The 14,281-nt window shown below is 47.7% G+C and overlaps 1 protein-coding gene across 3 annotated transcripts in view; it reads right to left on the bottom strand.

The window, feature by feature from the left end:
* PTPN3 (protein tyrosine phosphatase non-receptor type 3) overlaps positions 1 to 14,281 on the bottom strand; it is a 106,159-nt gene that overhangs the window by 50,910 nt on the left and 40,968 nt on the right. For 2 of the 3 annotated variants that reach the window (XM_081803355.1, XM_081803356.1), the window contains 4 exons: positions 11,046 to 11,090; positions 7,670 to 7,722; positions 1,498 to 1,618; positions 286 to 373 (listed from right to left, as the gene is read on the bottom strand). In XM_081803355.1, coding sequence (XP_081659481.1) covers positions 286 to 373; positions 1,498 to 1,618; positions 7,670 to 7,722; positions 11,046 to 11,090 — 307 coding nt within the window. Of the gene's footprint in view, positions 1 to 285; positions 374 to 1,497; positions 1,619 to 6,053; positions 6,249 to 7,669; positions 7,723 to 11,045; positions 11,091 to 14,281 lie in introns of those variants that run through there. The other variant, XM_081803357.1, reaches the window with a different exon arrangement.

Raw genomic sequence — 14,281 nt, forward strand, 5'->3', positions numbered from 1 at the left:
GAAAATGGACAAAGACATTTTTTGCTTCTTTAACCGTGACATGAAATCATCTTACAAAAACTACTCATTTCTAATCCCCATGACCCCCCACCCCATGGAAACATAAAACATGAAAAAAGCGACTGGATAAATAACCAATCAAACTCAACATTACTTCATAAACTTTCTGAATATTGTTTAAAAAGGTCTTTTTAAAAATTATTATTATTATACCAGAAAAGGCAGTTCAAGAAGTTTTACTTCCGGAAGTTAATTTCTGAACCCGACCGGGCCAAGGGTACCTACCCTACTGCTGTGCAGCTCCACTCCATAGAAGTCGAGGGTCCGTGCTATGTTAATAAAGCAAGATTCAGCTTCTGATTGCTTTAGCCCACTACAGAAAAGGAGAGAAGATGCAGAGTTTGCCATCAGTAAAGTATATAACTCTAAGTTTTAAAATAAAAATCCCCCTCCAAGTTGGTAACATTTCTGTCAGGTCGTTAAATGCCTTACATTATAAACAGTCTAGCCCTGAATTCTAAAGCAGGTCTTTTTCTTGTCCACTGCCCAGGACTTCATCTAGCCTGCTCAGTCCTTTAGTAAATACTACTTCTCACTCGGTAGGCTCTCAGTCCTCAGATACAGAAGACAGGCACCTTGCGAAATTCCCACCCTCCTTGTTCCAAGTTGCTTACTTGATAGGTGCTCTTCAGGTCTTTCCACCTTTATCTATTCTTCGGCAGCCTCAAACTCCCAAACGTCACTGTACTATTTTAGGACGCTGGCTTCTGCCTGGGAAACCGTTCTGGGAGGGAGGATTGGCGGTGCCTTTCAGAAGGGACGCTGGTTGCTTGGCCTCTGTTTTTCCAGCCTTCCCAAGAATGGCCGGCCCCTTGAGACCTGGCCTTCCCGGTCGGGAAGGCCCTTATCTAACCTGGGCTACACCAATGCCACTGCAGCTTTGAATAAAATGCGGCAAAGGACGAGGGGGCCAGACGCGGGCACATCTGCTGGAGTGCAAGCGTGGCCTGAGGCAGCCGTGGAGGACTGGTGTCCCTTCTGGAACGAAGGCCGTTTCATGACCTGAGCCCAGAGAGGACGCGGGATGCACACAGCCTGGCGCCATGCGTCCGTTGGCCTGTCTGTTCCGCGACGCCTGAAGGGGCTGCACGTTTTATTAAGTGTGGTCATCCGTTCAAAGGTTTGCCTGGCAGGTCAATTTGTGGGGCAGTCAGATTTAAAAAGGGCATTTCCCCTAGGAATTAACGGATTTCAACGACATCCTAAAAACAGAACGCTGTAAATCCCCCTAAACTCTTACTGGATTTTGCACTTTACAGAAATGCTAGTTACGCCAAATAGATCTGCTACCATAACAGCCCAAAGGTTCACAAACCCCCAACAGCTTAAAAGAGGACTCGTGAACAAAAGGAAGCCACACATCAAACCTGAGGGAACACGAGGTCTGAAATGCCCGACCTGGGTTCCCAAAGTAGGCCACCCCACCCCTCCTCTTACCTGTGCTGCTCATGGAGGGATTCCACCTTCGTTAAAAAGTCATCGTTCTGATCTGGGATAAACTGACTATCGGAAAGATAGCCTGGATGATGAATGGAAGAATTATAGTCTCCAAAATGACCTATCAAGACAGAACGAGGAGGAAATTGCCTTTTCAGTATGGTCTGTATTCACAAGCATCGACGGCATCACAAGAAAGGCACTGCAAGCATTCTTCCGAGAGGTTCTACCACCACATGCAATAGAGCTTCTCGTTTGCTCCAGATTTCACATTTTTATCGGAACCCTGTATGGGCTAAGTACTACCGTGCAGGCTTCGGCTGAATGCTCTCCCTGAGGCCAGATGTTTGAACAGTCTAAGCTAGGTCCTGTTCTAAACCCACAATCTGTGGTGAGCACAGCAGGTGGTACCCTACCCCCTGGATACAGACATAGAAGGGAGCCCACTCAAATACGCCACACCCTCTATGCCGGGCACTGTGCAGACGGACTCTCTACTACCCCAAGGTGATTATGACACTGGACCAACCTGCTCTAAAACAATGGGTGTGGGCAGAAAAGAGGTCATCATGACCTGACTACTCTCTGCACCTTGACCGACTCCCTGGAATTTGGAGAAGTGCGGAAGAAATGGAACTAGGATGTGTTCGGAGGCACAGTGGGAGGGTGGGGCATGGCATGAGGGATGGGAGTCGGTGGGGCTGTTGGTCTGGGCCCTGGCAAGGCTGAGGGCAGAGTTCTTGGGAAGAAGGAAAACTTTTTTTTTTTTTTTTATTCTTACGTTAATCCCCATACATTACATCATTAGTTTTAGATGAAGTGTTCCATGATTCATTGTTTGTGCATAACACCCAGTGCTCCATGCAGAATGTGCCCTCCTCAATACCCACCACCAGGTTAACCATCCTCCCACCCCCCTCCCCTCTAGAACCCTGTTTGTTTTTCAGAGTCCATAGTCTCTCATGGTTCGTCTACCCCTCCGATTTCCCCCGCTTCATTCTTCCCCTCCCGCTACCAAGAAGGAAAACTTCTTAGGGGAGTCAGGGAAACACTGGGAACCTGCAATTACAAAGGGAAGAGGAAGGGGGCCTTCTAGAGGGATTACCAGATGCATCCCTGGTCCAAACAGCACCTCTCCCTCAAGATCCTTGACTGCCATTCTACAAACATGATTCACTGATGTCTAAGGTGTTATAGGTATTCCTGAGAGTGGTGCAGTAGCCAACCTGTACAAGCGTACATGGCTGCCCTGAGGATTCAAACCATCTGGGTGTCTGGACTGTGGAGACTGGGAAAAAGACCCTGGGTGGAACAGCCAAGGATCTGGCTGGGGGACCCAAGGACACCTGCTTCCCTTCTCCAAGTTCAGTTTTTCCGGCTTTATAAAAACAGGAGAAAAACAAGTTCTAGTTCTGATGGATAATTTATCTAGTATTTCATTTTCTTAATGAGGCACTTTCATCTTTTTCTTAAAAATATTAACCTTGATCTTTCCAAAGGTTTCGATGAATTCTTCCTGCAGCTGGCCTCACTGCCAGGGGGCTTCTGAGGACTGACGTTCCACAGTACCCATTCGACACAGATTTCTAAATCACACAGCTCCTTCTGTGTCACAAGGATGGGGATTGGGAGAAGCTGTGGTGATGCTTCACGGCCAATCTCAGAAGGGAAGGAGAGGACCCGGGGAGCTGCTTAGGGGGATTTCATCACAAAGATGAGAGGAGAGACACAAGCACGTCTTTCTTTACATCCATGTGGCCCTGCTCCCCCTCAGTTGCCATCACACATAAGAGCTGCCCTTTGAGATCCACACTGTAATGAAGGGATCTGTTTCCTCCTTACAGTCTTCCCTGAGGGCTGGGACCGAGGCAGACTCATCTGTGGGGCCTAGCACCTATGCATGGCACACAGAAGATGCTCATGGATGCAGTGCTTGGAGCTAACCCAAAACAAAGGCTACTACAAAGTTCAATTTTCGAAGCGGAAGAGGGCAGAAAGCCAAATGATTTACGCAGGCAGACCTGGTCAAGGGGAGACCATAGGCTGTAAAGGCCAGCCAAATGCAGCTAAGCTATGGACAGAAATGTCAAGGCTGGATGATGTAAGCACAAGTGTGGCTTACAGCAAGTCTGTATGCGGTGAAGTGTACAACAGTGTGCATATAGGGAATAATTTAGATGCCTTGACAGAGTTCCCAATGAGGAAAGCCTGAGAAAGCCTTAAAATTACCTTGCGTAAATTCATTTTAAAAGGGAAGAAACAAATTAAGGGAAGAAACTGGTCCACAGAAGCCACTTTCAGCAGTCGAGACCAGAACCCAGGTGATCCATGCCCCAGCTAGTGCTCCCACCATCCCCACCAGCCTGCCTACCAGGTCCGAGCTGCTGCTGGCTGGCCATCTGCTGAGGACAGTGGTCACGGCCCCAGAAGGCAGCCAAATGCTGCAAGAGATGTTCCTGAGCCTCAAGCCAGAGTCCTATTGAATTCTACTCTGTTGGTTTCATTAGCTCATAGAGATCCTCTTGGATCTTGATTTGGTTATCCATATTAGCTAACAAGTCCCAACCCCTGGGCCCTTCTACGAACATGAATAGCAAGGCTGTCTTTAGTCAAGTCACTGACAAACATCTGAACATGAATGACCAATGAACCTTCGTGTAGGGTGGTTTTCCCTTGAAATCTTAGTCAGCTACTCTGTGCAAAGTGCTATGCTAACCACTAGAGGGACACAAAGTCAAAGAGTCATCTGCAAACACTCGGAAGGCAAAGGGAGGTTCCCATGATGGTTTCAAAGCCATGGACCCATTAGATGCTCATGACAACCCAGTGACAGACATTGCTTTTATTCCCATGAAACAGTTAAGGGAAGGGAGACTCAAGGAAGGGACCTGCCCACTTTGCTCAGCTGGTAACTTGGAGCCTAGACTCTAACCACAGTCCATATTGTTCATCTACTTACTATACCACATACCCTAACCTCCAGAGTAATACACTTTCCTATTTGTGGAGAAGCAACACACGCAAAAGCTAATTATAGCAGGAAGAAAAGGAAATGAGTGTTTATGTGGGAAGTACATTGTCTTAAGTCCCATGCATTCTTATGGCTAATATTTTATATTGTGCAGGAAAGAGAGAGTATATTCTAGGCACTCAAATGTGCAGCATTTCAAGCTGTGAAACTGTTCTGTTGGGAAAGTCCTTTACATAATATATGCCCCTTACATGTTATTTATCCATCTCCCACTTGATCTTGGAGGCTTTTCTCAGGGGTCACGACTAAGAAGCTTTTCTGGACTTGCTCGCTTCTCCCCCATGCGGGATGGGGTGCATCCTCTGCGCTCACCCTCACTGCCAGCATCAGCTGGCCCACCTGTGCCTCCCCACCGGGCAGGAGACCCCTTGCAGAGAGAGGCCATGCTTTGTCTGTCTGTGCAACCCTGAGGCGGGTGCAGAACCTGCATGTAACAGAGGTCAATGGACATTATGGAGTAAATACACATTTCTAAAAATGTCATTCTTTGAGCCTCATCAGTACTTGTGGCCACCAGCAACCTGAAGTCTTTTCAGGTATTTGCCTACATTACTTTTTATCTAGTAAGAAAATGTGCCTTCAGTTTGCTCATCACTGGTAGGGTTTATCTCCCTATGACACACGTCTGTTAGGACAATCTGGTGAAATGTAGCAGATACAATTTAGATATCCAGCAGTATCCAAGAATTAATCTTACAGGAATGTATGTACAGAAGTATGAGGAAAAATACATGTGTACTTCCTCAGAGTGAAGGAATAAAGAACTTATACTTAGAAATGTTTGTCTGACGATCCATAATTTTATTAGCATGATAGTCATGCTAATATTTCCACTGAAACTAGTTTGTACTTTTTAGGTGCTAATAAATTCCTTTAGCCCCCAGCCTAGCATTCGTTTGCAGAGGGGGAACCTGACCACTGAAGCTTAGAATAGTTTTTTCTTATTTGGTTCTTATATTTTACTCTAAGTAGAGTTTATTGTTGTTGAACAACAGGCAGTTCTTTAGAAAGCTTTCTTCTGGGGAGACATGAAAACAGAGTGAGTTAACACTCACCATGCGCCAGGCACGATTCTGAGAGCTTTCCATATAATAACTCATTCCATCTTCACTACAACCCCATGAAGTAAACACTGTTATCCCCACTTGACAGATGAAGAAGCTGAGGCCTAGGGAGGCTCAGGGTCATGCACGTATGAGGGGAAGAGCCAAAACCCAGGTAATACGGCTTCAGGTGTGCTCTCGTCGACTCAGTTAATGGCAAGGGTCCAACTGTAGAGTTTCTAGTTATAGACTACTTCACACGTGTGATCTGACTCAAATAGTCAATTCTGAGTTGTCACAGTCACTGTCCTCACCTCCATTTTACAGAGGGAAAAATGTAAATTCAGGGAGGTAATATCACGTAAATGGCAAATGGAGAAGCCAGGCTTAAAATCGAGTCTGGGTGCATCCAAAGCTACGTCCTTCCTAAAAGTGTTCCCAGCCCTCCAACCTCAAGCTCTAGCTGTGAACACCAAACTCACTCTGGGATGTGGCAAAGCTTGCTTCTTCAGCCGATCAGCCTGGCAGAGACAGAGGAAACGAGGTCTCGAGATCAGCAAGGATACAGGTCGACTGTGGCCATGTCATTTCCCACCTGGACGCAACATGGATGGGTCTGTTCCAGTTGCATTGTAGGGAGAGGGGAACTTTCCAATCTACCCAGACCCACCACTGTGCAACCTCTTCTCAGTCTCCCTGAGAGGAAACTGAGAGGGAGGAGGTGCAGGCCATCTGGGGAGACTGATGCTAGGTCTTACCTGACTAGTGAGTAGGGTCACTGTTAAAAGTCTGTCTTCCACTTCCTGGTATCACGCAGGTGGGCAGGTAAGCTGGTAAGTTCCAGCCACCTTGCTCTTCACCTCTCCTATTCCTGATCCTTGAAGTCGGGGGTGTGGACAGACTTAAGGCCACCTCAGGAGTCCCTGTCAGCCTTCTCTTGCTATTTTGCCTCTGAGACCAAAGCAGAGTGAGTAATTTAGCCTCCACCTGCTCTGAGACCTGACCGTCTTGCCCTCTTAGCCGCCTACCACACAGTCGGCCAAGAGGGTTAACAGGCCAAGATGGGGTGAGGCTCACAGAAAGGCACAGGGGCCTTCCTACGTCCTGGGCTCCCATGTAAGTCTGTCCGACTTCTACGTTAGTGTGTTGCCCTGGCATCACACGGCTAACTATGAAGGGGTACTTCGCCTTCCTTCAGTCTCGGGACCCTTTCCATCATGCACATGCGGCATCTACCACGGGGCCTGATGTGATATATACCCTCAACAGAGTTTTGCTGAATGAGTGATTTCTTAAGCTTAAACAGGCCTTGATGGGAAATTCCATATGGGTTTTCTATCCAATGTGGCAGCCACCAGCAACAAGTGGCTCCTGAGCCCTTGAAATGTGGCTGGTCCAAATTGAGATGTGCTGTAAGTATAAAATCTGGACTGGTTTTCAAAGACTTCATATGAAAACCAAATGTAAAATATCTGGTTAATTTTTTACATTGCCTCCATATGAAAATGATAATATTTGGGATATACTGGATTAGTTAAAATACTAAAGCTAATCTCACCTGTTTCATTTTCCTTTTTTAACACTGGGTACTAGAAACTTAAAACAACGTTATGTGGCTCACATTATATTTCTACTGGACACTGGTGCTACACACCAATGAATGATCCATTAACTCTACTGAAACTCTGAAAACAAATTCCTAAGATCCTAAGAAAGTAGCATGAATGGCCGCCAACAAATTGCTTAACCGTGGGACTTGGTTTCTGTGTCCGTAAGAGGTGACTGGTAGAAATATCTGCCCCACTGGGGTTTGTTATGAGATCCAATACGTGAGCGGGGGTCTGCTTAATGCAATGTGTGATAGGTGACTTCTGTTGTATGGGCTCATCCACACCTTCCCGAACCAACATCCCTGGGCTGGCAGAGTGCGTCAGTCAGGGTGAAAGTGGGAGTACCCCGACAACCAGAGATAAGCTTGCCCAATGGGATTCCTGGGAAGAGGGGAAGTGATCTGGTCAAACGGGAAAGGCCAGTGACTTTCTTAATACATCAGTCAGAATAGTCTGTCCATCTGTGAAAGGCTCCCTTGGTGACTTACATTGTACGGCATAGGATGCTAGAACCACTGCTGAGTTAAGAGGGCAGGTTAACCTGTCGGGAGAAAAACATATTAGCAAAGTCACAAGAACCAACAGCCTGAAACATCCATGATGGGCGACACCAGTCTTCTGTCTTAGATTAACCATTAAAAAACATCACGAATCATAATAAAGATCATTTTAGGATGTAACTCAAACAGTACACATAAATGTAACACTGAAGATTCACAACTAAAAGAGAACTTTGTCATGTTTAAAATAATACACATTAATACAAACACCATGAAGCTGGAGGCCTAATGCTGGCCAAGGTTTTGGCTGGTCAAGAAAGGTCAGGCTCATATCACTAAGAGGAAAAGTGAGAAAAATTATACTCTTAGATCAATGGGCAGCCTTCGTATCTTTCTAGTAAAGACGTGAGACTTTTCGTAGGGCTTTCTAACTAAATCCCTGACTTCTGCCACCTTTCTAGAAAGGTGACATCCTCTTAGATGGGAAAAAATAGAAAAGGATCTTAAAATTTTAAAACTCCTGTGAGTTCTAAATTACTTAGTAACAGTTACTTAAGATTCCTAAATCTATTTACCCTCCTGAAGCTTCCAATCTATAGGGGATGGTCTGTCCGCCTCCCAGTTTGCCTGCCACCTGGTAGAAATCCATGGATTAGACATTAGACTTGAGCTCCCTTCCCCTCAGGCTCACTGCCCTCCAAACACCCTGTTTCTGCCAATGACACCATCTCTAGCTTAGTCATACTTTGAATCCTCTGGTTGCTCCCTTCTCTCTGTCCAACCATGAACTCCACCATCTGCCTAGGAGCTCGGCCAGCAGACCTGGGCCAGGGATCCCTGCCAGCTGGAGAAATACACTGCAGAGGGGCTGACTAGAAGCAGTGCGAATGAAGGCTTGCAGGGTGGGGAGACACAGATTTTGAGAGCATTCTTCCCGGCAGCCCTGGGGGAAGTGGAGAAAAAGTGCTGTTTCCATGGCAGCTCATGAAATTCCCAAGATGTGAGTCACCCCCATGTCTCTGACTAATCAGGTTGGCCAACGCAGGGTTCCCCTTCCTGTCTATTGTGCTATGCGCTGTCCTGAAGCCGCATGAGAAGGGAGCCTTCCCTATGTGAGGGGCCCCCAACTTTCCTCAAGTTACTAGGTGTTCCCTGCTAGAACTTCTAAACGATCTCTCCCAAGTTTGGAGCTACGTCCAGGGATATTCACCATCTGTTTGTTCATCTGGAGACCCAGAGAGCCCGTGGGGAGAGCAGACACCAGCCACTCGCTCTCCTACCAAGATGGGCTTCAAGGAAACCTAAGTCAGTGTCCCTCCTAGAGGCGGAGCAGGTGAATGGGACTCAGGGAACACCTGAGGAGACAGGCTAAGAGGGTTCCATCCACATGGAAGGAACAATCCTAGAATAAGTCAGAAATGAACATTTCCAAAGAACAGGGTAAATGCAAACTAAAAAAGAATGCTGAAAGTCCGCACGGCCATTCAATGTGGCCCCTAAAGAGACCCCTTTCTTTCCCTCTAGGCTTTGGGGTCTCCATCTGATGGCCAAGGTCACCTAGCTCAGCTGGAGGGAGAGCATGCCTTGGGAACTGCCCGCCACTGACGGCTCAAACAAGCCAGGGAGCCCAGGAAGAAGGCTAACCAGGTCCACCCCGTCTGTCAAAAGAGCCACAGTTAAAAATGGCCAGACCCACCCTGACGTACCCAGGAAGTGTCTGGTGACAGGAGACCCTGTCCTGAGAGAGGTGGTGAAGGCCACCAGCACGCCTGATGAGGAATGCCAGGGATTTAAGGCAGGATGTGTCCCTCAACAGGTGTCACCCAAAATAACAAGGGGTATTGTGTTGGGAGAAGAAAAAAGGAAGACAGTCAATTCCCACTATGGGGAACACTGGACTGAGAGCTCCTGGGGGGTGAGGGTCTTGCTTTATTTGACCAGCACAGCACAGAGCCCATCGTCTAACAAGTGCTTGAGAAATACTTGTTGGGAAAAGCAATTAGTGCGTAGGGGAGAGAGACAAGTTTCTGCTTCTGCAGGGGGCAGCCTGGACCCAGAAGAGGGATGGGTAATTTCCCTCTAGAGTCACCCTCACATGTGAGAAGGCTCACAGAAGGGGGAGCTCATTTCTGGGGGTGCTTAAGCAGAGGCCCAAGGCCTGTGGCTGTGCTAGAGAAGGGGCTCCTTCCTCCTCTGAGTGAGAGAAGAAGCTCAATTACAAAACTTCTCCCATTCTAGGAGCTCTGAACAGTCAACAGGTTAGGGCAGTCCAGATTTCAATATGTGTCTTGTTTCTAAATGTTCCTCCCCCTCCCCCACCCCCAAGATCTTCACGGCCCCGCCCGCAAACCTCCCTTCCATCTAGATGAAGCCCCCCCAGCCTCTTCCAGCCTTCCCACCCTTGCAGCTGCTCTGGCCACATGCCTTCTGCGTGAACACCTCCAACAGCTCTCCTCTGCCTGCCGGACACAAGATGCCGGTCTCGCTTTGACATGAAGAGAGGCCCCCCCTTTCCCTTACTCTCCTGTAAGCCTCCAACATGTGCTTTTCAATTGGGACCAAGGTGCTGGGGCAGGGCAAAGCCTTCCAGCCTGCACTCCTCCTTCTAAAACCTCGTGGCAACTGGGGTCTGCACAGCCCATGCTGGTCCCAATCGTCTCACGGGCTCCTGTCTCACTGCCCCCAACCACATGGCAGGCTCCCCCTCACGGCGGCTTCTGAAGACCCTCCTTGGGGCGGGGGCTGGCAGGAGGAAAGAGGGAATGAGGAGAATGGGAATAAGCTGACTGTTTCTACCAGTTCACTGGCTGCAGGTTCTCCCTTAAGGAAAAGTCAGGATTTGCAGGAGGTAGCTCAGGGACAAGTGGTTTGGCATTTCTCATTCCTTCCTGAGCCATTTCAGATCCTTCCAGCCCCTGAGATGGTCCTGCCACACAAGACGTGCTGAATCACAGGCAGACGCTCACATCTTCCAGCACAAAGTCTCCCAGAGAGAAAATGAATCATCTAGAGGTACTAAGGGGCTTGGAAGTGGACCAAAATTAGGCCTGAGCTGTCTTCCTGAATGAAGCGTGTCTCACATTCTCCCTGTAACTTTTCTCAGGTCTTTACCAGAAAGATAACTGTATCTTTGCTAATAAAATTGAAACATGAAATGAAGTTTATCCATCCTCAGCTTCTCCAAATCAACACTGAGTTAAAAACAGATGTCCGGGAGCGTAATGTTGTACAGGATGCTGCTTTCAACATCCATCTTTTGTTTAGATTTAATACTGTTTCCAGAAATACATGCTCATTAGATTAAAACCAGGAATTTTAGTGTCTGGCAACCGACAGGAAAAGAAGAATGTGAAATTCTCATTACCTTCCTTCACAAATATCCATCTTCAATTGTAAGAAATACAAATGCCTACGAAACAATTGTTTTTTATTAATGCATAATACTCAAATTGAGATACAAAAAACAGAGGTGATAAGTCAAAGACAAGGTTTGTACATTTGGAAAACAAGATACATGAACACACATTTTCGCCTGAAGTCTCGGGCACTCTTTTGTACCTTGCAAAGCTGCCCCTTCGGTAACAATGCTTCTGTGTGGCTGCTGATTTCCAGACAGCCTCACGCCAGCACATACCGTCCCAGGGATGGCTGAGCCCGCCAATGATCAGCCGGTGCTCTTGCAGGTGGACACCCCCACCCTGGACAATCCCTATCAAACTCGGGGCATCCGAGAGCACCAGGCCCCAGGGGCATCATGCACAGGCAGCCCCCCAGGTGCTGGGGGGCGGTGGTTCAGAACACACCCACATTCCCTCTGCATGAAGCTGCAGAGAGGAGCTGGGTCTGTGAGGACACTGCCTTGGCTGGGTGCAAACACCCAGCTGAGCTGTTTCCCGTGTCCTGGGAACTGTGGGTACTCCAGCAAAAGCATAAACATCAGTCAGCTACCAGCTGCCAGGACCTCTGAGCTGAATTCGGCACTTGCCCGTGAGCCACCAGCAATGTCAAAACCCAGGACCTGATTTGTGGGCAGTGCTCGGGAACCCACCCCGGGCCCCACACCCTGTGAATCTGTCCCCTGTCCAGGGACTGGGTAAGAGACAGCAGTTAAGAGTGCTGCGCCGGCCACCAAGGGCCATGGAAAGCTTTATATTTAGGGATGTGGCATACACCCACTTGGCTACTAGCTCCCACTCCTTTTTAAAGCCCAGATTCAAATGGGATAGACATTCCAGTGTCTGGCCAAGAGGACAAAAGGGAAACTTCTTGAAATATAATACAGATGCAGCAGAAGTGTTCTGGGGCAGGAGAGTGATCATTTGGCAATTTGAAACACATGCGGTCTCCTTAGTCCTTCAAGTTTATATGTCCCAAGGTCAAGGTGCTGGTGTTCTGAGACATGAATGCTTCACTTGGCATTACAACCTCCTCTCTGCACAGATCTGGGCTGGGTGCAGGGAATTCATAACGTACTGCCTCATTTCAGCCTCCTACCAGCTCTGAAGTAGGTACCACCACCTCCCTTTTTTGAGGAAACAAGACATTCAGATAGTTTACATGGGGTCAGTTAGATCTTATTTTAACCTGGACACTCATGCTATGAAAAAACCTGACTATGCTACAAATTTCTTATACATCTAATGACTTCAGGCTTAGGGTCAATTTCCTAACTCTGATATCCTTATGTAGCCTGTAGTTATCATCAACTCTCCTCAACGTGTTGAAGACCAGCATTGAGACACCACGTAGCATACATTTGCTGATTCATGCTTACTCTGTATTGGAGACTATCTTTTTCACCTAGGAGAACATCATCAGTCCTTTCTAGTTTGTTCCTATGTTTATCCAAGCTGACATGCAACCAGAATTAAGTGTTCTCTCCTCCTACAATAGTACTGGGAGGAAGCAGACAAGGGAGAGAATCTGGATAATCTGACGGTAAATCTGGACCTCCAGTGACGAACCGGGCTAATTGGTGTATCTTCCTAGGGATAGAAATGAGAACACAAACCTGGACATCACCATTCATCAAAGGCTACCTTGTCTGAGTCAACCTCATGACATCACACAAAGAGGTTGTCATAGTGGAAGGAGGCCCAAATTTAGGGGATCTCCTGGGAATCCTGAAGGAGCCTCGTTTTGAGACTGCCAGTAAATGAAATTCTGTGTACAATGACCTAAATTTATCGGGAACAGCAGTTGTAGAGGCTTCCAGTCAAGGAGAGGTCTAACAATCAGAATAAAAGAAAATCATGCAGGGGCGCCTGGGTGGCTCAGTTGTTAGGCGTCTGCCTTCGGCTCAGGTCATGATCCCAGGGTCCTGGGATCGAGTCCTGCATGGGGCTCCCCACTCTGTGGGAAGCCTGCTTCTCCCTCTCCCACTCCCCCTGCTTGTGTTCCCTCTCTCGCTGTGTCTCTCTCTGTCAAATAAATAAATGAAATCTTTAAAAAAAAATTAAAAATAAAGTCAACTAAGAGGGGCGCCTGGGTGGCTCAGTCGTTAAGCGTCTGCCTTCAGCTCAGGTCATGATCCCAGGGCCCTGGGATCGAGCCCCGCATCGGGCTCCCTGCTCCAGGGGAAGCCTGCTTCTCCCTCTCCCACTCCCCCTGCTTGTGTTCCCTCTCTGGCTGTGTCTCTCTCTGTCAAATAAATAAAACCTTTAAAAAAAAAAAAAGAAAATCATGCAGAAGAGATGTCAGCACACCTGACTCAGAAATGTAAAAGTCCACTCCTAGAGTATATCCCATCCATGATCTCAACTTCACAAAAAAAAGCAACGAATGCCTCCCCAGATTTTAGAAAACAAACAGAAAACAACAAATACTACTTTCTCTGACACTTGAGAGCTGAACTTCTTTAAAAGGAACTTACTTTTGGATAGGCTACAGAGGTGGGCTTAATAGGATACTGTGTGTCAGGAATATAAGCAAAACTCTAAGTTAAAAAAAAAAAAAAAGACCTGTGAATTAATGGTGGAAGTCTAGCTCAGCATAAGAAAAAGATCTGGCAGTCCTGCCTGCCCACAAGCTCCACAGGAGCCATGTGGGCGGCTGCTGCAAAGACTCCTGTTACATTGAAAGCTGGTGCCCCAAATCCCAGGAGGTGACAGCCACACTGCACTCCAACCTTGGGGCTACCACCCACCTTAAGTTGGGAGGTGGGGTGGTAGGGTCAGGTATCAGTCCTGAAGCAGTGAATTCTAGCAGAGATACTAACAAACTGACTTTTATCTTGGACTTAGGGAAGAACAAAAATTCATCTGTTACTCATCTTGTGCCCAAATATGCCTCTCGGCATCCCCCACCCACTGCATGATTCTACCACCAAGCATGTCTAATTCCCCTTACCCGTGACGGCCCTTACAGATCTCAAGGCAGCCTGTTTCTCCCCAAGTCCTCCCTCCATCCCAAACCTCCTACATTTCCTCAAATGTCCCTCAAACGACAGGGAGCCTCAGCAGGAGGATTTTGTTGGCACCCAGAGGTGGTGAGCTTCTCTCCGGTGGGGTAGGGAAGTGGATGCCCAATGACCAAGAGGGGCCCTGGAGAGGGACTCTTGGGTTAGGCCAGCCCTAGCAATCCCTCCACTCAAGTTCTTTG

This window comes from Leptonychotes weddellii, chromosome 14 (assembly GCF_054177405.1).
Source record: "Leptonychotes weddellii isolate Sample4059 chromosome 14, ASM5417740v2, whole genome shotgun sequence".
In the NCBI taxonomy this organism is placed as follows: Eukaryota; Metazoa; Chordata; class Mammalia; order Carnivora; family Phocidae; genus Leptonychotes; species Leptonychotes weddellii.